General features: G+C 41.1%; 1 protein-coding gene across 1 annotated transcript in view; it reads left to right on the top strand.

The window, feature by feature from the left end:
• The window catches only part of LOC124282267 (cadherin EGF LAG seven-pass G-type receptor 1-like), a 142791-nt gene that overhangs the window by 59179 nt on the left and 56933 nt on the right, over positions 1–26679 (top strand). Inside the window, exons 3-7 of the mRNA XM_046718221.1 lie at positions 2490–2612; positions 3850–4146; positions 6818–7141; positions 10049–10114; positions 21916–22035. Of these exons, the coding sequence (XP_046574177.1) occupies positions 2490–2612; positions 3850–4146; positions 6818–7141; positions 10049–10114; positions 21916–22035 (930 nt within the window). The remainder of the gene's footprint in view (positions 1–2489; positions 2613–3849; positions 4147–6817; positions 7142–10048; positions 10115–21915; positions 22036–26679) is intronic.

A 26679-nucleotide genomic window follows, 5' to 3' on the forward strand; every position in this document is an offset into this window, starting at 1 on the left:
CTTTGAGTCCCCTTTTTGAGCCCCTCTTTGAGCCCCACTTTGAGTCCTCTCTTTGAGCCTCTCTTTGAGCCCCTCTTTGAGCCCCCCTCTTTGAGTCCCCTTTTGAGCCCCTCTTTGAGCCCCCCCACTTTGATTCCTCTCTCTGAGTCCCTTTTTGAGCCCCGTCTTTGAGCCCCCCACTTTGAGTCCCCTCTTTGAGCCCCCCTCTTTGAGTCCTCTCTTTGAGTCCCCTCGTTGAGCCCCTTCTTTGAGTCCCCTCTTTGAGCCCCCTCTTTGATTCCTCTCTCTGAGTCCCCTTTTTGAGCCCCCTCTTTGAGCCCCCACTTTGAGTCCCCTCTTTGAGCCCCCTCTTTGAGTCCTCTCTTTGAGTCCTCTCTTTGAGTCCCCTCTTTGAGCCCCCTCTTTGAGTCCCCTCTTTGATTCCTCTCTTTGAGTCCCCTTTTTTGAGCCCCTCTTTGAGCCCCTCTTTGAGTCCCCTTCTTGAGCCCCCACTTTGAGTCCCTCTTTGAGGCTCCTCTTTGAGTCCCCTCTTTGATCCCCTCTTTGAGCCCCCTCTTTGAGTCCCCTCTTTGATTCCTCTCTTTGAGTCCCTCTTTTGAGCCCCCTCTTTGAGCCCCTCTTTGAGCCCCCACTTTGAGCCCCCCACTTTGAGCCCCTCTTTGAGTCCCCACTCTTTGAGTCCCCTCTCTTTGAGTCACCTCTCTTTGAGTCCCTCTTTGAGTCCCCTCTTTGAGTCTCCTCTTTGAGCCCCACTCTTTGAGTCACCTCTTTGAGCCCACTCTTTGAGTCACCTCTTCGAGACCCCTCTTTGAGTCCCCTCTTTGAGCCCCCTCTTTGAGTCCTTTTGAGCCCCCTCTTTGAGCCCCCTCTTTCAGTCCCTCTCTTTGAGCCCCCTCTTTGAGCCCCCTCTCTTTGAGTCCCCTCTTTGAGCCCCCTCTTTGAGTTTCCTCTTTGGGCATTAAGGTGACACACCCTGATAAAACAATCATAGTGTTTAAGGCAGCGTTAAATCCCGACGCTGAAGGGACCAAAGTACATACTTCGGGTTAACCGGGTTTTGACACAATCGAAAATGATGAATAAGCTTATGAAAGGATAAAGTTTCCTTTCGATACATCAAAGTTCAACACATCAGGTTTTGTTTATACATCTTGGAGCTGTCTGTCTATATCAGCTGGCACAGGGCATTAATGTGTTGTTAATTAATGACAAGAAACTTTTTATCGTCCATAAATAAAACCCTCAGTGCCCATTGTACGATTCCGACTATATCATAAGCATATGTGTATGAATCAGCATCATGTATTGATGATACTTGGTAGGAACTGGAGTGTACCCTGCCCAAATGTCAGTACACTTTGCAAATATACTGAGGGAAACAAATAAAGGAACGCATGGAAGTACAAGTGTCCCTTTATCCTTTTCCAGGTTTCTTGACAAACTTTGTATTGCACTGTGGGTGAAAATCTTAGAATAAATAAAGGAACACTGCGACGAAGTGGTGTTCCCTTATTTGTTTCGCTCAGTATATATGCAAAATACCGCAACTTATGGAATGGGCTCCTTGGGAACATGTTTGATCATCAGATTATACTTTTTAAATTAAATATCTTTGCCAGATTCCCAGCAACCAATACAATAAAGAAGAACATAATATTTGCGTTTTATTTGAACACCAACTTCTAAATGCCTCTCAAGAACCTAACCAATGCTTGTTGTAAGAAGTGGCTAAAAGTATGGGGTCGCCCGATGATGGACCACCAATGGCGTGGATCGTTGTTCATAAAACAGTCAACCGTCTTGTCAACATTATTCACAGACTGCAGTCATTGCCGGACATTGCCGAGTGCGGCGTTAAACAACAAACATATATACACACACACAAAACTAACATGTGACGAATGACACGATGGGACAGGATACGCTCACCTGCTGTTTGATGGTGATTCGCAAACATAGCTTTCTGGCTCAGTCGGAATCGCACAATGGTCGCTTCTTTAGACAGATAATTATCATGATTATGGAAGTCTTAAATTAAAATTTTTCTCCCCCGGTTCCCTAGAGCGCAGCGATGACCGTAAGCTTATGAATTACGATTACCTTAGATCGCAATGTGAAACGGGGCTAAAAAGCTGATTTCTGATGACCAATGATTTGAATATCGTTGCACAGTTGTAAATATTGACTATTGATTTATTGATATATATATATATACATGTACATGAATAAATGTTCAATATACATCGGCAATACGTTTTGCTTGTCTGATCCAGTTAGTAGGACGCCTCGCTATCCGGACGATTTCTGAGTGTAACCAAAATGTCCGGATAAACGGGGTTCAACTGTACATTGTTATAAGAAAGCAAATCATAATTAATAAACCGTGATTTGTTTATCTAGACATTTGCTTTTCCGGGCGTTTCATATCAAAGTTTATTGTCCGAATAAACGGGTTTTCGCTATTGGATGTGTTTTCTTCTTGGTTCCAGACATCAAGCCACCGTACGACTGTCACCCGTTCTACTACACCATCCCCGAGTGTGTGGACCACCCCGACGGGTATGGGTGCGAGTGTGGCCCTGGGTTCCACTGGAACACCTACATGTGCATGTGTAAGTACTGTTATACAATCCCGTTATAACCAACATAGCTAACTCCAATATTGGCAGTTCCATTGCATGACCTTGCTGACTATATGTAACTGTGGTATGTGGGATCATCCTCGCGAGAGGTTATCCGTGAAAAGGGGTAATCTAGAATTTTTAATACATTTGTTTTAGTCAGAAAAATGGGCTAAATTGCGATATTGTACAAAATCTGGATTTTTTTTACTTCTTTTTTTGCTTAAATTCAGATGGAGGTAGTTTAACATTGCATCCAGTAGGGCATTGTATAACTAAACATAGAAATATATTATTATTAAGTTCTTCTATTATCATGGAAATGGAGGTAATTTCTACTGAGCCATAACGTTTCCAATAACTGTAACAAAAGAATTATTCTAACTTGGTACGTTAACTGACATTTCCGGCCACATGTCTCAATAGATTGCTGCAATAATTTACCAGCTTTTACATTGTTGACAGTAACATAATTTAATCAGCTGATCTTAATCCTGCTGCTATCACAACTTCCCTTAAAGGGGATAGTGGCCCTTTGCAAATCATACACTATTAAACATATTTAGGGGCAATTCATTTCTATTACGATGTCCATCCGTCTATCCTAACGCTAAAATACCATTTCCATTTCGATGGAAATCCATCTACGAGTTATAACTATACTTGCGTTATCAAATTGTCAAGGTGAGATTTTTCTTGCCAAACCTGTATTTTATCGATAGGGACTACAACGAATGTGCCCCCTTAACCTCTCATTACAACGTTAGCGGGGCCCGTGTCCACTGTTAATGCGACGGCAAATGTAATACCACCCTTAAGTACCCAAGCTCTCCGGACCCTGCGTAAGTCTCCCATGGTAAATATCTTTCAGATCTATAGGTCTACAGACAACAAAGGAATCTGACAGTGAAGAACTGCATGTCTTAGACTGCTGTAGCTCCAACAACCTCCTTGCATTTTGCGATGCCCCCTCGTCACGCCTTGTAGCCTTTACTCTTGTTCAAAGGTTTCCATTCTTGCTTTAGCGGAAACAGGGCCAGACGGCATGCATTAGGACGCTAAAATTACCATAACCCTCTACATTTTATCAGCTATCTGTGTCGAGTGATGGGCTGCGGTTGTAAGAGGTATCGCCACCTCTTACTAACGATTTCATGTCACCTCCGTTTTTTATCGTCACCACGAGTGCTCTTTCATGATTTACTCAAGTATCATTTCGTTTTTGCAGCCTCAGCAATCGATTCCAGATTTGAATATAAGGCCCAAACCCCTGCCAGATACACCTTGCTACTTGGAAAAGCTTTTCCAAAATTAGACGATTTTACCATTGCTTTTTGGATGAACGTAAGCGACCCACTTCATCCGGGGACTATTCTGTCATACAAACATGGCGACACGGAGAACCTTCTGCGCATGATGAGCGGCCCAACGTTGCAATTTGAAATCTGGGGTCAGAGGGAAGACACAGAGATAATACTTGACCCCCACGTGTGGTACCACATCATGTGGACATGGACATCATCGAGTAGGTATTTTAGGGTCTGTTAATTAATTGAAAACGTATCTTCAACTTGAAACTTTAGAGTATTACTCTCGTATGATTAGGGACCGTTCATAAGTTATGTCTAGGGGGATGAAGATGATTCATATAGAGAGTCATGTACAATGAATGGAAAATATTTAATATCTTTGGCAGTTTTCCCCATTATCAGCGAAAAGTTAAAATCTTTAACATATTATGTTCAAAGTGACACCCAACCACCCCTGCATTTATCATGTGCAAAGTCGATGACCCCCAACCCCCACTTCCCAAACTTTCTAAGCATCATTCTTTAATAATTTAATATACAAAATTGCGGACCCTCCTAGTACATGTGTATAAAATTGATGACCCCCTACCTCCCCAGAACAATATGGGTGACCCCCGACCCCTCCCCCATAAAATCATCATCACCCCCTAGCCATAAATTATGAACGGTCCCATATTGTGATATTACATTTACAATGTACATCTGTAATGAACGCTACTTCATATAGGAATGCCCAAACACATTCAGCATCAACAGCATCGTCAGCATCGACGCAGATTAACTTTGGTGTAGCGCTACGTGTCGGATAATTGGAATCACATTCCTTGGAGTTACTTGATATTTCTGTGGAAATGTTTCCAGTATTCGATGCAGTTCCACTCAATGTACAATGGCAATCTGAAGCATTGAAATACACCTACGTGTAAAAAAGGTCTTCACTTACAAACGGATTTGGCCAGAACGAAATAAACAATAGCAAAACGTTACGAGGTTTAGTTAGTCGCCGAAACAGGGTAATCATCGTCATCACATACATCACCATCGAGTAACCATTTCTTGTGTTTCATTTTTAGACACCAGGACACATTAGTGCATTTTTAGTCTGGCTGTTTATTATGATTTATGGTCGCCCAATAATTGAAGTGTTCTTTGCAACACACTGCAGGAATACTAAAACCTTAGATCTCTGCATCATTACACCAACTCATTGGCCAGAATCAATGGCAAACAGACTTCACAGAATACACATCCGTTTCCCGTACGCATAACACCATATACTCACAAGTCGAATCTATAACCATTGAGCGTCTGATCAATGGCAATATCGCAGTATGCATACAAGCCTCTTAACACAAGGAAATCGTTTTCAGTCCCTTGTGTGCCCTAAAGACTGCTATGTTTCTGGCCATTCATTGATGTCCCTTCGCAGCTCTGGGGCTGTTTGAAGTCTGTTTGCAAAACGTAACACCTACCATTTGAAACCAATATCATAGTGGATCGTTACGTATAGCTATTCACCTTCATCTTGAACAAACGCTACTCCTGACCTACACATACGTTTTCAAGACCCAAAGATCAAACAAAGAAAAGTCTGTTTGAAAAGGGTTCCGTATCGAACAGAACTCGGTCATCAGTTTAAAGGTGACCAATCTCTACATTCACGTGACGTTTCGCCCTCTGTCTGCTATATTGGGTACAAATTGCTCAGAGGGCGACGTACTGAGGTAAGAGGTTCGGACCAAATCATTATTCCCTCAATATATACTGAGAGAGAAAATTACGGGAACACAGGAAAATTCAAGCGTTCATTTAATATTGCCAGTTTTCATCACCAGCTTTGAATAGCGCTGTGGGAGGAAATCGAAGAATAAATAAAGGAACACTGCCATGAAGTGGTGTTCCCTTAATTGTTTCCCTCAGTATATTTTGAGTTGCTGGATTTTGGGCAAGGGGACTGAGTAACCTAATGCTAACATTTCGGTGGTGAAGGTTTGAATATGAAGACTTGAAGTCGGACGGGTAGCCGGTGTGTCTGGGGTTCGATTCCGAGTTTCACCCGGATTACCATCCTTGGTATGTCCTAGACTGATCATTGGTTTCACGAAAGTGGTAAACGTCTGAAATCTTAATGGGTTTAACTGATCTTCAACAACCCATGCTTATCGTAGTAGGCGGCTAACGGGACCGGGTCGTCAGGCAGGCCCTCTGGTTAGTTGACGCATGCCATCGTATCCCGATTGCGATTGTTCGATGTTCCAGACTAGATTATTTAAAGATCGCCGTCAAAGAGCTGGAAAATGAATAAACAACACACAAACGTTATCATCGTGAACTGCATGATAACACACGTTGTACACCCCATGTGTTAGGGTGTCTAAACATGATACAACACGAAGATGACAATTCGATGGTGATGAACATGTATTTAAGACGGTCAAAGTTTTGTTTTGAACCTGACGTGTTTCGGGGACGTGTTTTGGTAATGCCTGTAATGTTTGGGTCAAATCCGTTTTTCAAGTGTATACGTTCTTTCCCCGGCTTTAATGCACACTGCAATTCATCATCATGTGTATAACTGTTTCAATGTTCGTTGCGGTCTGAACCCGTGAAGATCCGGGTTAAAATTGCTCTTCAGTAACCCTTGCTTGTCGTAAGAGGCGACTAACGGGATCAGGTGGTCAAGCTCGCTGACTTTGTTGACACATGTCATCGTATCCCAATTGCGTAGAACGATGCTCATGATCTTGAATACTGGATTGTCTGGCCCAGAATCAATCATTTACAGACCGCCGCCATATAGCTGGAATATTGCTGAGTTTGGCGTTAAACAACAAACAATGCGGCGTAAAACTAAACTCACTCACTAACCGCGGTCTGTAATTCCAGACGGCAGATGGACACTGTTTCTCAATGGGGAAAGCCGACACAGAGGTGTGATGGACAAAGTGCTACGACCTGTTCCACTGGGCGGGGAATTCGTTCTCGGCCAGTCATCACGCCCGAAGGATAAAGTGTTGTTCAACGTCACATACGGACTAGATGGGGACCTGGCGCATTTGAATATTTGGGACTACACAATGGAGGAGCCGGAGCTAAAGCAAATAATCGCATCTTGCAAGTTCATGTATTGTGGCAATGCTGTTGAGTGGGTCGAATTCAGAAGCGGTACGAGGGGAGCCATGAAGATGCGATGGCCATCCGGTGTTCTCAGTAAGTACGTCAGTGAAAGGGTGGACGAATTAAGGGGCAACCACTTATTGATTACAACGAGGCTTGAATTATTCAGACAAAACATAGCCGGCACTTGAATCATCAAGGAAAACACCTTTTCCGCACTTTTGAATAAAGTGAATGTTTCTAGCATGCTATACGCGGAATTAAATTTATCAAATTTATTTCATTTTAAAACTTAAAACGTCAATGTCAGAGAATGACTAGTCGTAGTGTCCCCCGAAACAGATTCCATTGACCTCAAAAAGGAAACAACAAAACATTTTGCCAATGGATCACTGAAAATCTGTGATGACACCGGGTGTTCATGTAAATGTATGGCCACGTTACCAGTTACATGATACATCTCTATATAACACTGGCTTTATTAAATAATGCATTGTTGTTGCCATTACGTTCAAGACCCGTGAAATCCGGGTTAGAATTGGTCTTCATTAACCCACGCTTGTCTTAAGAGGCGACAAGCGGGATAGGGTGGACAGGCTCGCTGACCTGGTTGACACATGTCATTGTACCCTATTGCGTATATCGATGCTTATATTGTTGATCACTGGATTATGTGGTTCAGACCCGATTACTTACAGACCGCCGCCATATAGCTGGAATATTGCTGAGTGCGGCGTGAAACTAAACTCACTCACTCATACTCATTACGTTCAAGGCTTAAGGGCATAGTGTGAGCCGAAATAAATAGTTTAGTAACGTTCGATGGGGAATTAGTTTGGCACGATATCAAGGTAATTGTTTTTGACAATGTATCATTTGGTACCTGCAGATACTAGTCCATCTGGTCTGTAATGGAACATAAACATTTATGCTTCGCGTGGATAAGAACACGGTTCTGTTTAATGAGCAGCGGTTGTTTTAAGCTTTTAAGCTGCATGCAAGCTAATGAATAACATGCAAACATAATAATCAGAATAGAGTACCTTTTTATTAACGTATTTAATAGTACGGCATATTGCCCTATTAGACTATGGGCGCGGTGAATGTTTGTAATCCGAGCTGACCATATCAGTGTGAGCATATGGGGCAGTGTTGTATATTCAAAATTGGAACAAAGGCTTCTTTAAACCTTACAATTCCAGCTATAAATATACCAGAACACAATCTGTTGAAATGTCCTCATTAAAAATGAAAATTTTAATCCCCTACTGTAACAGATAAACACCTTAGTTGTATTTGAATCGGTCGAACATGGTCAGCTTGACTTTTTTCGGAGCCGTATTCAGAGTCGAAATTTCAGCAGTTTGCAAGAAGCAGCGCAAAGCTACGTACATACCGCAGCGAATTGTTTCGGTTGTCAAGGAAACGGCAATCTAACTAGGCCATATATCGACTTATCCGTACTTCGAGAGTACCGGAGTGCTGCCGTTAATACGTGAGTGAATGGGGGACAGCATGGTTTATGTTGTTTAAGTAATGTTTTTAGCAATATGACGAATGAGGAAATTGTCTACCCACATTTTGCCTGTGTGGAATAGAACCCGAGCCCTTTGCGTGATAATTGAATGATTTAACTGCTGGGCTATTCATTCGAGTTGATAAAGGACGCCATAACCCGATTTTACTGTATACATAAATAATGACTTGGTTTATCGTATAAATATAACTCCCAGCATATCAAAAGGATTCTTATCTCAAAGCTCTGCTTTGTCCTTTCTACTCTGATTTAAAGAGAGTCGCCATAATGTTGGCTTGCACTTAAACCCCTCGTGTTCGGTTGCAACTACCGTGTCCGTCCCCGTCTCATCGCCATCCCGACGATGTCGTTCACATCTTCTCCCTCAGTCAGACCAAAGAGCCTTTGATATGATCTGTTAGTTCTACATCTGAGTCACGGATCAATCAGTTAAAATCGAACCATTCTATTGATCCTCTGTTGAAACGCAGACAGCAAGTTGTAGCCAGACTCTATGCTGGACGAGGATCCAGAGAAATGAATTCCCAATACCGATGCCATGCCTTGAAGGTTTTAACTTGATGTATCGAAGTTTTAGCGTGGAGATACATGTTACATTTATGATTTATGGTCATGTTTGGCATGTCTGTGTCATGATATGTAGAAATTAAGATGGACTTTCACATTCATCCCAGAGTAAAACTTCAAGCTGCCTTAAAGATGTCAAAATATTATATCATCATATCAAGTGATTCTTTTAAGCTGATACTGCATGGATGCATAAACTATATGAAGGTCAGAAGGTCCGATCAATGCGTGTTTATTGTAAACTAGAAAGTCTGGTGGCTCCGAAAATGAGTTTTGATACTTTTACATTTTATCATTGCGTCTCCGAACCATTGAATTTCTTTTTTATGCTTATACGAATCTTGTTTGACCTTTCTTACGCCATGTTATATAGACAGATTGGACATCCAGTTCAAAAGATACATGCTGTTATTCTGACTCCGTGGGGCAAATATCCGTGGTATTCTTTAAGAAGCCGTGAAATTTAGAAATTGGAATATTGACTGGTCTGCATCATAAATGCTTGAAGATGTTACCGACCTTCCTGAAGATAAAACAGGGGTGGTCTAATAACCTTGTAGTATCACCGACAACACATTTGTATCATAAATAGCATTTGGGCTTCCGTAAAGAAGTTTTAATCTCCTTGACAAAAAACTAATTTCGTCTGAAGTACTGCAGTGAACATTTTTCTGCGTTCTTTATTTCATAGACGCGCATCTGAATAAAGTTAATGGAGAGCGTGAACGCCATGATCAGAGAATAGGCTCATTCATCGGAATTTTTAAACGGTGCAGGACGAAGAAAAAAGTTACAGGGAAAAAATAACAAAACCAAATTTACCATCAAAACACTAATTCCTATGAAATGATGATAATTATTGGAATGTGTGATGAAAAGAATTCTCTTTTTTACAGCTGGGGAGTGTTTCACGGAGAAGATTGCCGCCGAAACGTGTGACAACTTCTGTAGCGACCTCATAGGTAAGCACGTGTGTTGTCTTGTGGGTGGTCCCTCTCCATAACCTGGCTTCTTATCTGTTGTCTTACTCGGCGTTGAATCCCGTGAACATCCAGGTTAGAATTGGTCTTCAGTTTCTCATGATTGTCGTAATAGGTGACTAACGAGATCGGGTGGTCAGACCCGCTGACTTGGTTGACACATGTCATCGTATCCCAGTTGTGTAGATCGATGCTCATTCAATCACTGGATTGTTGACTCGATTATTTACAGACCGCCGCCATATAACTGGAATATTGCTGAGTGCGGCGTAAAAGTAAACTCACTCACTCACTACATGGCGTTGATCATTTCACAGGCGATATGCTGCGGCGGGAAACAACATTCACTCACTCGCATATTACGGTTGTAAGGGTTGTAATGTCCCACAGGATGAGTATAACTAATTCATTCATCATGTGACAGACGTGGCAACTGATTGGTGAAGTGCTGAGAACCCAATGTCCACTGTTTCCTTTGGAGGACAGGCGCGTAGCAAGCCATTTTTTTCGTGTAAGCCCGATAGGTTGCAAAGCTTTATATTTAGATAGTATTGAGGGCTTGCCCAACCTTTTTAGCAAATATCATGGGTAAGCCCGGGCTTTTTACAAATGGTAGCTACGCCCCTGGAGGACAAAATCAAAATCATGAAAGATAGAAGTATGCAAATGAATATTTGACATGTAAATATATTATAAATGTGTATTTACGAATAGTTGCCCTGGTGAATTACATTCTCACATTTACATGGTGTTAAATGACCCATGCGAGAGGGGCGTCTATCGTTGCTCTGATCAGTGTCATTCAGCTATGACAAAGGGTGTCCACATAATGTACGAGGGAAAGACTATGTGAAACAGGCCCACAAGCCCGGTTACATGTTGACAACCCAAGGTGCGTAGCAGGAAGACGTCTAACTGTACAGCGATCACCAGATTAGTTATGAAAGTTTATCTAAACTACTGCTCAACTACCACCGTTAACCTTCTACTACTGCTGCTGGTGCTACTACTACTGCCGAAGCTTCTACTACTACTGCTGGTGCTACTACTACTGCCGAAGCTTCTACTACTGCTACTACTGCTGCTGGTGCTACTACTACTGCTGAAGCTTCTACTACTACTACTGTTTCTTCTTCTACTGCTACATCTTTAAGTGCTTCTACTACTACCACCTTTTCTACTACTACTAACACTACTATTTCTTCTTCTACTACTACTACCGCCGTGATGTTGCTGGAATATTGCTAAAAGCGGCGTAAAACCAAACTCAGTCAGTCAGTCTACTACTACTTCATTTACTTCTTTTACTACAACTGCTACTGCTGGTGCTACTACTACTGCTACAGCTACTACTGCTGGGGCAACTACTGCTGTTACTACTAGAATATAGCTATGAAACCTATTGTCTCATATTACACATAAATACGCTAAGTATATTGATCATCAAACAGAACCCGTTATGTTTTTACACAACCATAATAAATAGTGTCGACTAATGAGAATGGTGCATATCGCTCCATGCATTTACCAACAGTCACACATTCATATGCTTTTGTTGGTTATATATACTTTAGAAAGGACATTATGTAAGTAGCAGCAACTGTCTGACAAAATGAACTGAAGTCATGCCGGTGTCCGATACGTCCCTGTCAGGGTTGTCATAGAGCGAACTTTCTCTGGAACAATCTTACGATCGAAAGTTTTAATACGTTGAATGAATTGAGCTCATCTGGTGGAAGGACAAAGAGATCGTTTCTGACTTAAAGAACTCCAATCGTAGAAGTGAATGACCCGTCCTCCTTCACCGTAACTAACTTTGATCCACTTGAAGCAGTCTATCGCCACATATGCGGGGTAGTCAATCTTCTTTCGGAAATAGAAAACCAGATTGAAAGTACTGGATAATTCTTTCAATTGGAGAAGACATAGTAAAAAAATGCGAAAATCTTCAAGCACATGTCAGAGAACAATGGAAGTACTCTCTGATCCAGTTGGTAAAATACACAAGTAATTCCTCGCAAATTGATCGCAACAGCAAATCACGTATTCAATTTCAATGACACATTTCTATCATGTGATTGAAATAGATTTTTTCCAAAGACAAGGTCGATTACTTAATTATCCACGAGTAAAGGCCAGCCCCCGTTATCCATTACGATCAGTTCTCTCCAGAAAATGTCCAGGTTGCCTGATACATTGGTGGGTGCAGTTCTGGATGCAGCTACCGTCAAGCCAGGGAACACGATCTTCTTGCTGCTCAGGCGGTCCTGCCTCGGAGGTTGCACGCAAGAAGCCTGTAAATTGAACTTATGAAGCATGCCATTATTCTACTCCTGGCAGCAATGACGATATAGATCAGAAACCTCTGGTGATTACCGTTCTTCTGTCCCGCTTTGCTTTCTCTTTACGACCATTCCTATCGGAGGTCTTGTCTCGTGGAACCAACATCTTCCACATAATCTCACTTCTTCCTGTAGTTTATGGTTACATTTTTGTACGCCAATGTTGCATTCGGAAAGATTCTTGCCGCTCGAAATGAAATATTGCCTTAAACCGACTGCTGTCTTGATAGTAAAGGTTTGCTATGAAATATGATCGCGTTGAGTTACTAAGCTGAAGAACCCATTGATCCCATTTTGCCGTGGTAATGCATCTTTCTCAAATGATTGTTTTTACACAGTTTAGGGAGGCGGTGCCAATTAAAGAGGTTTTATGGGATTTGAGACCTGTCATTTGCTGCAAATTCGGAATTGAAGAAGTAGGTTTCTGGAATAATGAACTTTATCTTAAGATTATTTTCAGCCGTATTGTTATAACACCAAGCGTGGATATTCTACACGTTTATATTTCATTACATTATGGAATAACGGATATAACGCAATAATGGGAAGCTGTGCGTAATAACGGGAGGCTCTTAATCCCTTTCGTTGAATGGACGTTCATAGCAGCTGGCGTGGAAACAAACTGATGAAGGGGTATGTCGGCATCCAATAACAAGTGTTAACTTGAAAACGTGAAGTTCTATCGAGCTATCCTTAGTTCAGCGCAAGTGAAATTCATATCATAAGCATTCTACTGACATATCTAAAGTAAACAATATTCTGAGTTTGGATTAAGGCGGTATTAATGACGTGCAGATTTCCAAGAAAGCAACAACCATTTCAGCACTGGTATTTTAGGATATTGCAATGCTGACTACAAATGATTTGAAATTCATCTCTAAAATGAACTTCAAGCCAAAAGGTTATTCGACAAACAAAGTTTCCCAAGAAGGCTCAAAACATCCAAGCTGCTAACTTAGTTTGTGTTCTCGAGAAATTCAATCGTCTCCTAGCGAATTTATTTTACAAAGTGCATTTAGGTAGCCCGGCCCGTGTTATTCCCTGTTTCATCGGGATCGTCTCGACGGTTCGGGAGATGTGTGATTTTGTCTGGTCAAGAATGCATCGCTCGATGATTGAATTCAACTTAGAAATTTTATCTATGTGTATAAAATTACAATTGCATCAGTGCCGCAACGCAATCACATACAAGCAAAGTGGAAAAAAGATCGACAGTGTAATTTTAGAGATACTGTCCATGTTGCTGATTGATTCGCACACCATGACGACAATCAAGTTCTTGTTGACGGAACGATAGTCATCCGGCCATATAGACAGTAAATGTAACCATTCGTTAACGTTCAAACACTGATCTTGTCAATCAGCTGAAATTGCATTACATTAAACCCGACATTTTACAGATCGGCAAACAGATTTAATATTTTGACCACACTTTTCAATTTGGTTTGGCAATAAAGAGTCAATTTGCCAAGGAAATCGACACACATAATAAGGACGATGGGCTTAAAGTATCGCTTTCACCAAATGAATAAGCACAGGTTATGTCACTGTGATGATTGTTAATCTGTACTTGAGGGCATACGGGGGAAACGAAAGATGACATTTTTGTAGCTATATTGGGTATTTATTCTTCCGCTGTCTGGGGCAAATATACATTCATATGGAGTAGATTCAGCGACGGACAATCACAACAATGTGTTATCAGTAGAGGGACCGCTACATGGAACGTTCGCCAGAGTGTGAAATTATTTATCGATGAATGACAATATATGTTATCTGACAGAAAAAAATGTGATGTTATGGGAATACAAAGTCGTAATGAAGTATGGCCAGATTTGAAATTCACTATATTATAATGAAATACAGAATCCATGGAAGGCATTACAACATGTCCTTGTGTGTGTGTTAAATATCATTGGGATTTGCTTATCACATGCTCATGATATAGTCGGAATTGTACTGCCTTTAGTGCGCGTGGTCCTGTGCACAGAGCTCAGGTCACAAATCAGTTGAAGTTAAGCAACGTCGAGCTCGGACAATCCTCGGATGGGTGACCGTGTTTGGCAGCCTGACTCCTGAGAGTTTCTAGGACTTCAGTCCTGCCCAACAACGAAGCACATGTGATCCATGTGGTCTCACCTTAGGTGAGTTTGTTCAAAATTGCTTCTGTTCACCCAGCAGAAAATGGGTACCCGGTTGGATAAAGTCATGTGACTATAACCTTCTAGCGCCTAACAGGCAGCTTGGGTTATCCGGGGTAATAAGAATCAGATTCTGATTAAGCGCCGCGAGCAATCACTTGGTGTTTGGAAACGTGCGCTATAGAAGATGACTTATTATTTATTATTAGTAGATATGCTTATATTGCTTTTAGTTTCTTAATATCGTAACTAAACCATCTTAATAATCATAACGAGTCCAGTGTACGATTCCGACTATATCGCAAGCATGAATATAATTCACGTTCAAAAAGTCATGTCAGGTGTTTCAGAAAAGGGCTTTCATGTCTACCAGTATACAAATAGGTCTTTCTATAACAAGGCGAGCGGCAACTCGTGTTATTTTATCCGTCTTCGCGCAATCAGGCATAGCGAAGGACTATGCCAACTTGTGCTGCATCAGTCTTGGGGCCTGTTCGATTATTGCGAAACTGGTTTTGGTTTTTGAAACTGGTTTCTCCTGTTATAAACGAGTGTCTAGTTTCGGATACATGGTTTCAAAGTGAAACTAGTTTCTAGTTTTATAAACGAGTGGATGGTTTCACCATCCGGTTTCAAAATGGATACCAAAAAATGTCTCAGCTAATGTATATGTGGTACGAATTGGATGACAGCATATATTTTTCATTTTATCAGTGAATTAACAAATAATAAAGAGATGAGATGCTTTTGGAGGTAAATATTTGCGTATATGTAATTATACTGTTACAAGTAATTATATAAATACAAGTTACATAAAATAGTCATGTTCAATAGACTGGGGTTTTAAATAATATTTTCCTAGTTCTCAGTTGATTTTTATCAATATTTTGGTTCCAAAACTGCTGCTCTATTTTGCCACCAAGATCAGCTGAACTTGGCGCTTTCGTTTCCGCCATGTTTGTTGTAAGAGAACGCGAAACTGAAACTGCGAAACCTGCTTCGGAGATGGTTTCGAAGTTTCAGAAACCAGTTTTAGGTTTCGACATAATCGAGTGCATGGTTTTCCCGAAACCAAAACCGGTTTAGCATAATCGAAGAGTGTCACCTTAAACAACCAACCAACAAGCAAACAAACCAGTTCTGTTCCACTGCTATGTTCCACTGCAGGTATACCTGTAAACATAGCGTACCTTGTTGCACTGTGGTTAAAGCGCCCGTTCGTCATGCCCACGTTCGATTCATGCATTGAGACAAGTTGTGAAGCCCACTTCTGGCTTTCTATGATATTTTTGAAACATAGCAATATGCGGCGACAAACCGTTCTCATTCACTCATAAAAAACAGCACAGCGAGGATTCTTTGACCAAATGTCTACTTTCATATGCGCAGTCTCATTGGTTTGACGGGTTCTCGCACTCAAATTTGATCGATAGAGGTCCAAATCTTTTACAAGTTATTATTAACAATTATTGTTTGCAGGATACTGAAATAGGCAAACGGTGACACTTTTATGTGATATCGTCATTTACGACACATGGAATCAGGGTTTTTACCCTATGTCACTGAAAAGCAGTGTCATGCAGGTCGATAAAAAGCCAATGATAATTAAGCCAGCTCAACGTTAATGTCCTCACGGAGGTTTCACGTCAAGTTGGGTTACAACTGTGACAGTTTGAAGGTTAGTAAGACATTGTGGGGTATAGTTTAACACTTCAAGTGCATACATACCTACATGGCTTCAATATATGCTTGCGTGCATGCTTGCAGCTCTGATCATCTTCCTCATCAGTTCCATCACTTAAGCAGCACTTTATTCACGTGCCTAATGGACTGTGCAAAGAAAATGTTGATCCAGATAAGAAACAAGATCTATAACAAGGTCGAGACCTTTCATTTACTGGGCTAAAAGAGCGCGAAGGTTCGGTGAATGCCAGTCCTGGGAAATACATGCAACAAGAACCCTTGCACATCCACAAACAATGTATCTATCGATTGTACGATCTCGACTATACCATGAAAATGTGTTTATGAATTAGTATAGAGAAGTGATGACACCAGGTGTCTGCGACAGGTTGAGCATATCCTGGCCAGTCGGTGACACCCATCACAAACACATGCAACCGCTAGTCAATTACCACCTGTCAAAACACGAGACGCTATAGTGCAGCTGAAAATAGGGAACAGAATCGGACATCATATTTGTCACTGATGCGTCAGATTTGGAAAAGTGTTTTCCACACGTCCACTTCAAAACATTTTAAAAGCAGTATTAAGGCTTTAAGGCCTTGGTGAATGGTGTAACCTTGGTCTTTAATTTCTTGGTGAAAGTGCAGGCTCGAGTTTACCTCAGATTGTATGAAATGTAAACACCAAGGTCTGTTGGAACCATCCCACAAAGGGAAAGTTGACTATTGGCAAGTTGGAACCATCCCTCGTGACTTGGCTTGTCATACAGTTTTGTCATACAGTCTTGTCACACTTTATGCTTAGATCTTAACATGAAATGGTCTCATGAGGCGGTCTCAGTGTTTTCCTTTATTTCAAGTTCAAGTGGGTACATCAAGGACAGGAATTGACTATTGAACAATATAGGATATCATTATTCCTGAGTGAGAGAGTTAGTTAGTTTAGTTTTACGCCGCTTTTAGCAATATTCCAACCATATGACGGCGGGAGACATTGTTCATGGGCTTCACACATTGCACCTGGCGTGACGAGAGAACGCTGTAATCACGAGGCTACCCCACCGCCCCAGTTATTTCTAAAGCTTTTTAGGAAGTTAAACACCTTGGCCAAATAACCTTGATGATTTTGCCAACGCATAAAGAAACAGGTCCCCAGGGAGGGGAGTACAACTGGTGCCTACCGGGATGCCTACTTCTTGTCTAAATACTTTACCCCAAATTTCACATATATGTAATCAGTGAGGAAGTCCGGCATTTCATATATTGTTTCCTTGGTCAACTTCATTACCATTCATTCAGTTGCCATTTGCTTTCAATTTGTACAAGTTTACCTGAACCCCTTAAGATAGATATGTCTGTATATCTATGGTCTAGGTTTCTATTAACTAATGGCCCATGGATCAAAGAATGACGTTTTAACTTAAATTTGTCATTTGGGATAGTGGCGTTGAAAGTCAAAAAGATACAATGTTTTGACAGAACTGAACTTTCCGAAAGTCTTTGCTGAGATTGTCAACATTCAAGCAATTCCTTTGCGTTTTTGAGAATCCATATGGTATTAATTCCACATTCAAATACATTCTGTGAGAGCCCTTTCTTGATAATAGTAAGGATTATGGTTAATGTTTGATTCAGGAATATCTCTCTCTTTGTATGGATTTTTATGGAGGTTTGGAATCCAGTATAAAAGAGGAATGAACATGTTTTCAGGTTTTAGAGTCAAGCCAAGAATTATCATTTGGAAGCCAATGTGTCTACAGTCTTTGATCTCACAATGCCTACATATTTGTACATGAACAATACGTATCATACAATGGCCATGTGTTATACTCATCATTTAATATAATGCATCAACGCCAGAGAATAACCAGTCTTGATTATTCCACTAGATGTAGAAGACGAAAATAGTTACCAACACGGATCACGGATAATCGGGGTTTCCGCGTAAAGTGAGTGAGTGAGTATGGTTTTACGCCGCTTTTAGCAATATTCCAGCAATATCACGGCAGAGGACACCAGAAATGGCTTCACACATTGTTCCCATGTGGAGAATCGAACCCAGGTCTTCAGTGTGACGAGTGAACGCTTTAACCACTAGGCTACTCCACCGCCGTTTCCGCGGAAAGGGTAAGAGTAAGCATATAATGCATTTTACCGGCATCACCCGCCATTTAACAGCCTGCAGTACTGTTTCAAGGTTCATTTGCCTCTCGGTATCAAGAATCCTTTAATTTGAACTGGTGTGTGTTTGTAAGGGCAAGGAGCATATAGGTTGCGTTGTCATGACTACTATAGCATCCTATTTTTTTCACACGTTACCATATATTTTTTGGGTTAGAAACGTTAAAGTGTAAAACTTTCAGTTCTTAAACATCGTTACGCAGGAACAAAACCTTTAGAGAATTCAAGAAATTCCAGCCTACGCACGTCCATGTGTTGATCTTTGCTGTAATTGGCCTATTTAAATTTGAATTGCTTGTCATAGGATTAAACAACCGAACACGATCGGGTTCCAAATTATATTTATTTTGGAAATTATTTTCTATATTTTCCCGTTTCTGAATGAGATCATTTACAACACAGCGGGCGAGATGTTGATGGCCCCTGCCGCTTCGTTACGCACGTCTCTGTGTATGCCGTTACCAAACAGACTGTATTGTCAGTACACACATTCTTACTCCACGTGATAATCATATACAACGTTAACACCAGAGAATGGTCAGACTCAAGCGTCTGCTAAAACAGATTCCAGAGAGCGCAAACGGCAAAATAGTCATGAAACTATATGAATGACTCACAGAAAATCAATAATGACACCGGGTGTTCGCGAAAGAGTCCAGATTTAGGAACCGACCATGCTCAAATTAAAGAACTTTTATGTCTGAAATTCACATGAATCACGATGGTGGGTGGCGATTAGAAATGGTTCATTAGCTGATATTTTCTGTAAAAAGGTATTTGAACAACTAAAATCTAGCTGATTCTACTTTCCTCACGTTTTTCTATAACCAAATTTATATCGGTGTTGGCAATTCAGCTATTTGTCACGAATTCGAACTTGAAATGTCCATGTTTTAGCTGACAATTACAGTGGAGACCGAGAGAGCGCCTAATGATGAAGACTATTATCTCTGATATGACAGCCTTTGATAACCCCAAGAAAGGATACACTTGCATGTACATTACACAGAGATCCTTACGAGCTGTGGTAGTTCTGTACAGCACTCCTAAGTGTTCCCACTGTGATTCTGTTTCTCGGTTATACATGATTAATAAAGGCGAAGAAACCCATCACCTGTAGATGCCTCCAATGTCATAAGTTAAACACTTTGAATCAACAAGTGCCATGATTCGCGTGTATGTCTGGAATTGTGTCTGTATTCCTGACATTACAGATTACCATTGCTGTCACGTTTTACCAATACCGTGACAACAAACACTATTGTATTCCCCTGGCATCGACAGTTTGCTGGCATTCTTTTTACATAATGGCAGTATATTCAGTTATGATTAATACAAACGAGAATAAGTAAGCTGTAGTCGTAAATCAAACAATTTTCACACTTTTAAGTTGTCGAATATGTATATTAATATATCAGATTATATTGAAATGAACGTGTTTGATACATGTCACATGAATTTTACATTGTTCCTGTCAAATATAACAAAGCACATTACTGCCGAGAACAGTGGTTTAGAGACAATAAGTACGTATCTCTCCCTATGAATATTTTGGGGTAATTGCTCCACAGATAATGTAACAAAACATGCTGGTACATTCTTCTGAAACGTGACATTTCAATTCCCTTGGGAATGTATGACTTTAAGAAGAGTCAGATTAACGACATGGTCCTCTCTGTTTGCAGACAATTGGAGACATCAGTTCGTTTTTTTAGAAAAATCTTCTTTATCTGAAGGTGTTTTATCTTTGAGCTCGGAAAACCATCCATCACAACAAACAAACAATACGGACACGACTTCGCCGTGGGCTTTCTTTGATCTTTGCCTTCGTAAACACAAATGTATTACCTTCTTAAAAAATAGCAAGCTGCAGAGAAAGAAAACATGTTACAACTAGGCCTGTGATAGAACACCTTTAAAGCTTTTTTATTCCAACGCAAGTGAAATATATATTTTAAATTGTAAAAATTTAGAGGCAAGTTTATACATTTTTTATAAAAGTGAATTAAGTATGTGTTTGGGCTGTTTCTTTGAAGTTTGGGCACCATTTGCAGCGACTAAGAAACACCGCCATTGCATGTTGTGTATTCACAGGTGATGCAGTGGTCCAAACGAATCGATCGTGTGTATTGATTTGTTTGCTGACTGTTCAGTTTGGGACTGAAGTTCTTTGCTTTACATTCTCGACGGGAGTTGACGTCATCGTAGCTCTGGATCTAAAGAGAAGGCACAGAAACTTTCTGTTGAGAACTGAAAATAGCATGATCTACCATCATCGCCTGTGAATTGTCTACAAACAATACATAATGAAAATGATTTTTAATGTTTTTTTGAAAGGTCAATTCAAGCCATGCGTATATAGAATGTTATTATATTATATCAATTTCTACTTTAATGGACTAAATGACACGGATCAAAATCTGGATGTCGTCACACTACCTCAAACTGAATGATGATAAAACTGAACTCATAGTTTTCCACCCTAAGCGTCTCCAACCCAGTATCTCTCTTCCTAAATTCAGCATCGGTCAGTGTGAGATTCAGCCAAACCATGAGGTGCGAAACTTGGGAGTTATTTTTGATTCTTCACTGTCCATGGAGCCACACATCAATAACATCTGTCGAAGGGCGTACTACCACATTCGTAACATCGGCATGATTCGACGATACCTGGACGTCAAGACTACAGCATCTCTTGTTCAGGCATATGTAACATCTCGTCTTGACTACTGTAATGCGCTTCTTGCTGGCCTCCCAAACAATCTTATACACAAGCTTCAGAAGGTGCAGAATACTGCAGCCAGAGTGGTCTCTCTGTCAAAGAAATCGGACCACATTACTCCTGTTCTTCACTCACTTCATTGGCTTCCCGTCCACTACCGCATAAAATATAAAACTCTACTCCTTGTTTTTAAAAGTTTACATGGTCTAGCTCCTCAGTACCTCTGTGATCTGTTCCACCGTTATACTGCTGTACGTTCTCTCCGATCAAATGACCAGTGTCTTTTGACAATTCCTGTGACTAGGACAAAAACATATGGTGACAGGTCACTTGAGATGGCTGGGCCTCATCTCTGGAACAATCTTCCATCTCACCTCAGAACACAACCAGATTTAGCTGTTTTTAAATCAAATCTGAAGACATGTCTCTTTGGTGAAGCATTTGAACTATATGTGATATCTTGACCATCTTAGAGCCAGAGCGCCTTTGAGCGGATTACGGATATTGGCGCTATATAAGTATTTGTATGTATGTATGTATGTATGTATCATGGGCAAACATGGAAAAAAGTGTCCCGACTAATTTGACACGTGGGTCCAGGGAAGAGAATTCCCCTATAAAGTATTCATATCACATGTCACCTTAGGTCTTTTAGACTATAACTATCGATCGATGGCTACCTTTATACACACATGTCCCCTTGTTTCACCAGGTGCCCAGTGTAACAGGGAAACCGTGGAGAACATCGAGTGGACGAGGACGAAGGCAGAGAAGAACATCAGCATTGTGTGCCCGGGTCAGGAGGCAGCGGAGAAGAAGAACCTTACCGTGGGTAGGTACTTGATTTGACCGGGATCGGGTGGTCAGGCTCGCTGACTTGGTTGACATATGTCATCGGTTCCTAATTGGGCAGATCGATGCTCATGCTGTTGATCACTGGATTGTCTGGTCCAGACTCGATTATTTACAGACCGCTGCCATATAGCTGGAATATTGCTGAGTGCGGCGTAAAACTAAACTCACTCACTCACTCTCTTACTTGATTTGACCCGTAGCTGTATGGCAGAACAGGCCCGCCTAACCTCGTGTCCTGAGTGAATTCGTGATAGGATGATATCTGTCCGCGCAGTAGCAATTTTAAGCTGTATCACAACGGAACAGAAAACCCAGTGTTTGATTGTATGAGTATCGAAGCTGGAAATCACAAATCACAGAGCCTGTCCATGAGATCACCATTGTAGTTCGTTCTTACAAGACGTTTTTACCCAGGACCTATTCTGACGCAAGACCATCAGAGGATGATAGCTCATCCATGGTTCGCGTTCAATACGTAGCAGAGACCTATTCCGACCCAGGACCATGAAAGGATATTAAGTCATCCGTGTTTCGCGTTCACGATGTACTAGAGACCTATTCTGAACCAGGACCATGAAAGGATAGTAAGTCATCCGTGTTTCGCGTTCACGATGTACTAGAGACCTATTCTGAACCAGGACCATGTTTTGGTCGTCAGCAGTCTGAGTTCTCACTTCATCATTCCTTTCGTGTTTCTTAGACTCGCGATCTAACTCAGTCCAAGAACTCGTTGACAATAGGATCTTAGCGCATCTCCGTACTTTAACACTGTCGACATATATAGGTGTATCGATGAAGTCCCTTTGTAGAAAGATGCCCAGAGTATCTACGTGGACTATCGTAACCCTACACTCAAGGGTTGCTGTGAGAGACGGCTTTGGCGTGTAAGCCTATTGATAATGTGACCCCACGTCTGGTGCAGATAAACTCGAGTAGAGAGTTGCATTGAAACTGTAAGGCGCATCTAGCACAACCGGTACTCAAGTTCGTACAGCCGTCTCCATAATCACATGTCACTCGCCAGAACGAAAGATGAAAGACACAGCTCCAGGGAAGGCAAAGTACAGAAAGATCCTGTTGAAATGACGCTGGAATTATGTACACATAATCCGAAGGACACAAAACGTGTGGTATTTATAGCACATGCGTTTCTATTCACTCTGTTTGAGAAACGTTAAAGTATCAATTTATGAATTTCCTTTTTCAAGACCCTTTTCAATGTTGAAAACCAATATAACCGGGGTCCCGTTTTCAGTGAGTCAGTGGGTCCGTTGACGTCGCCGTACCATGGTTGCTTTTGTTTGTTTGTTGTCTGTAAATAATCGAGTCCAGTGATCAGCATCATGAGCATCGATCTACGCAAATGGGATACGATAGGTGTCAACCAAGTCGGCGAGCCTGACCACCCGATCCCGTTAGTCACCATAATTGCTTTGTAAAACGAGGCCCGTTCCAGAACATGTGTAGTTCTGCCGGATAAAGGATTATTCTTTGGATTATTTTGGATACAAACTTACATTCAAGCTATCTGGAAACTCGCATTTTGTTTCTTTTGTTTGTATGTTTGTTTAACGCCGCACTCAGCAATATTCCAGCATTTTGACGGCGGCCTGAACATTGTCTGGATTAAACAATCCTGTGATCAACATCATGGGCATCGATCTTCGCATTTGGGATACGATTACAGGTGTCAACCAAGTCAGCGAGCCTGACCATCCAATCCCGTTAGTCGCCTCTTACGACAAGCATGGGTTGCTGCAGACCAATTCATGGGTCAAAGGCGTAGTACCATAATTGCTTTCTGAAACGTAACCCAGCCATATGCATGTTCCAGAACATTGTGCCGGATTAGCGTTTCTTTGTGAGAGTTGTGGATACAAACTTACAGAGATCTGGCAACTCGCTTACTGAGTGTGGTTCTGAATTGTGGCCAGAGATGTTAGATTGTGCGAATTTCGTTTCAGAAAGCACTGTTAGCGCTAAGACTGTCCTACTCGCATACTCTAAACACAGAGGCCTTGTCATGAGGCCTTGTCGACAGGAGCTCGGGACAGCAAACCATCTAGGTTCAGTCGATTCTAATCAATGTTTTCATTATGATAACCAAATCTGGCAAGTAAATACCAGTGACTGTATATACAACACCCTATTGATGAGATGCAAATCACCATCCAAATCAAAGTGTTAGTGGTCAATGAGGTTCATCTTTAAATATTTACCGGTGTTTAAGTGTGCAAGTCGAGGGGTCACGCTAGCCGATCGACCAGACACAACAATCTGAAGGTGGAGACTTGAACGAGCATTGGGAATCTGATTAGGTCGTGCAGTCAACTGATTAAATGTCACAGATCTTTATATTGTCTTGATGTGTGTCGACGCAAAAGGTCATAAGTAAATTTATTTCCAGAAGTTTAGGTCTGTGGTAGCATAGCTGTTTCTTGGAAAACCGGAAAAACATGTTCACGTTTCCGTTTTTAGTACCCGTGACCTTTGTAAACATCAGCCTACTTGCTTGCCGGAAGACCCCCCAAGAAGAACACGCATACGTTCATGGCATATTGCAGATGTGTTTTGGGACATATTTTATGCATAAAATACTCAACTTCATTTGTTTAGAATGCTGTCAACAATGCTATTATAACATGAAAGGTCATTTTGATCTTCCAAAACCCTTTATTATGCAATTGTAACTATGAAATGACATTTTGTCAGATTGAACGTAGTTCTAAAATTACATTTGAATTATACGAACAACAGTCCTATTTCGAAACTATGTATAAGACGAATACATAATGACTATAAGAAAGTGGTCAGATGCAAAATATGCTATATTTGGGATTGCATTTTCAAAGTGTTGTACCATTTTCTATTACTTTTTGGTGTCGGGTCCCATTCGGGATTCGAACCCGCAACGTCAGACTGGAGCACCTAATGAGTTAGTCGCTGGCCAGTATATCAGGTGCTACACTCTGAGAAGTGGGTTCGAATCCCGGATGGGACTCAACCCCAATAAGTTATAGAATCTGCTGAGAAAGTGTAATCCCAAAATGTAATATATGTTGTGTAAGTCCACAGCAGGCTTCAAGCAGAGGAACATAAAACTATACCTTATCATTTGTGTATCAGAACCATGGTATGTAATCTCGCCACTCATTACCGGGACTCTAATAATGAGAAAACATTACATGTATTTAGCTATATATTTTTTTGGTTTTTCTCTTACTTCCAAAGGAACATTCTATCGATTTACCCAAAATTACATCCAAACATATAATTGTACACCCATTGATCTTGCAAACGGTTTCAAGCCCCACCAAGGTATTTCCCCTGAAGCTTCCACGGAGTTAATTAGCGGATCTGTTCCGACCGTCTGTAGAAGGCAAAACTGAACAGATCAGGTATTGTGACGTATCTTATCATCAGCCGCAGACCCTCCCAATCAAATACCATGATGCAATCCTTCTTACAGAGGACCAGACCAGCCATGGCTAACGATGAAACAGTTTCCTGGCTTCTCGTCAGGCACAATGTGCATTTGGAGGATCACCAAGTAACACGCACATTCACGACCGTGTTCTATAAAGAATTCCAGAGTTACTTATCGATTGAGGCGAAACCCTTTTGACTTCCATGATCCCGTTACGACACCTATCTGCCATGCCGGTTGGCAGCGGTTAGTCATTGAAAGCCTGGCCTGGAGAAAGAGCTGGAAGGATTTCTCCAATGATTTCATGCTTACCACCATAGACTGCTGAGTATGACAGTTCCAGTTGTCACCTTTGATGGATCGGGGGATGTAAATAACTCATATCCTCCTCCCTGACCTTCAGTGAGTGACGTGACCTTGTTGCTAGCCAGCAACTAATAAACTATTATCCAGCAAGTTTCCAGCGTTTGATGCCTGTCTAGACAAAATCAGAAGATATCTCCCGTCATGCCTGATGGTAGAACCTGCCTCTCATCATCACTACTTCAAGGATCTTTAGGAGAATCCTGTACATGGAAATAACATTAAAGCAGTGTGTTGTATAAAGGCGTGACTGTAGCTTATCTCAAATGTACATCATTGCACAGCAGAAAAACACATCAAAAGTTACTTCAAGTTCATAAACGTGATCAGCAAGGCACTGAGGGGGAAAGTGATTTGAAGTTGGAAAAACAGCCATTACTCACGATTAATGTGTTTATGAATAAAAATATTGGCTAATGATTTAAATCCTGTTTATACGAGCTCACGTCAAGGTTATAAAAGAGCCTGTCGTAGAGAAAACATGCATACTTTGTTTCTTGAGCAAAGGCCAGATAGATGAAGCCTTTACCTAAAGTTTCGTGTTGAAGCCTATAAACTAAGTAATGTAAATTTAGTATTGAAGTCCCCTCTAATTCAGATCGTTTCTGAATACATGAATTTACTCGAAAATCTTTGAATAAAAATTATAGAAGCAATGGAATAAATATGCTTGTTTTTTGTTGTATACTTTCCCCAAAAAGAAACGCATAGGTGATATCAATATGTAAACTTTCAACCGGCGCCTCAGAGTTAGATAAACTGTCGCAGGCATTGCAAGAGGCATGGGCCAGGATTCAACAAGGTCGAATTCAAATACTTATTCAGTCCATG

This window comes from Haliotis rubra, unplaced genomic scaffold (assembly GCF_003918875.1).
Source record: "Haliotis rubra isolate DU_JTF1 unplaced genomic scaffold, ASM391887v1 Scf297, whole genome shotgun sequence".
NCBI classification, from domain to species: domain Eukaryota; kingdom Metazoa; phylum Mollusca; class Gastropoda; order Lepetellida; family Haliotidae; genus Haliotis; species Haliotis rubra.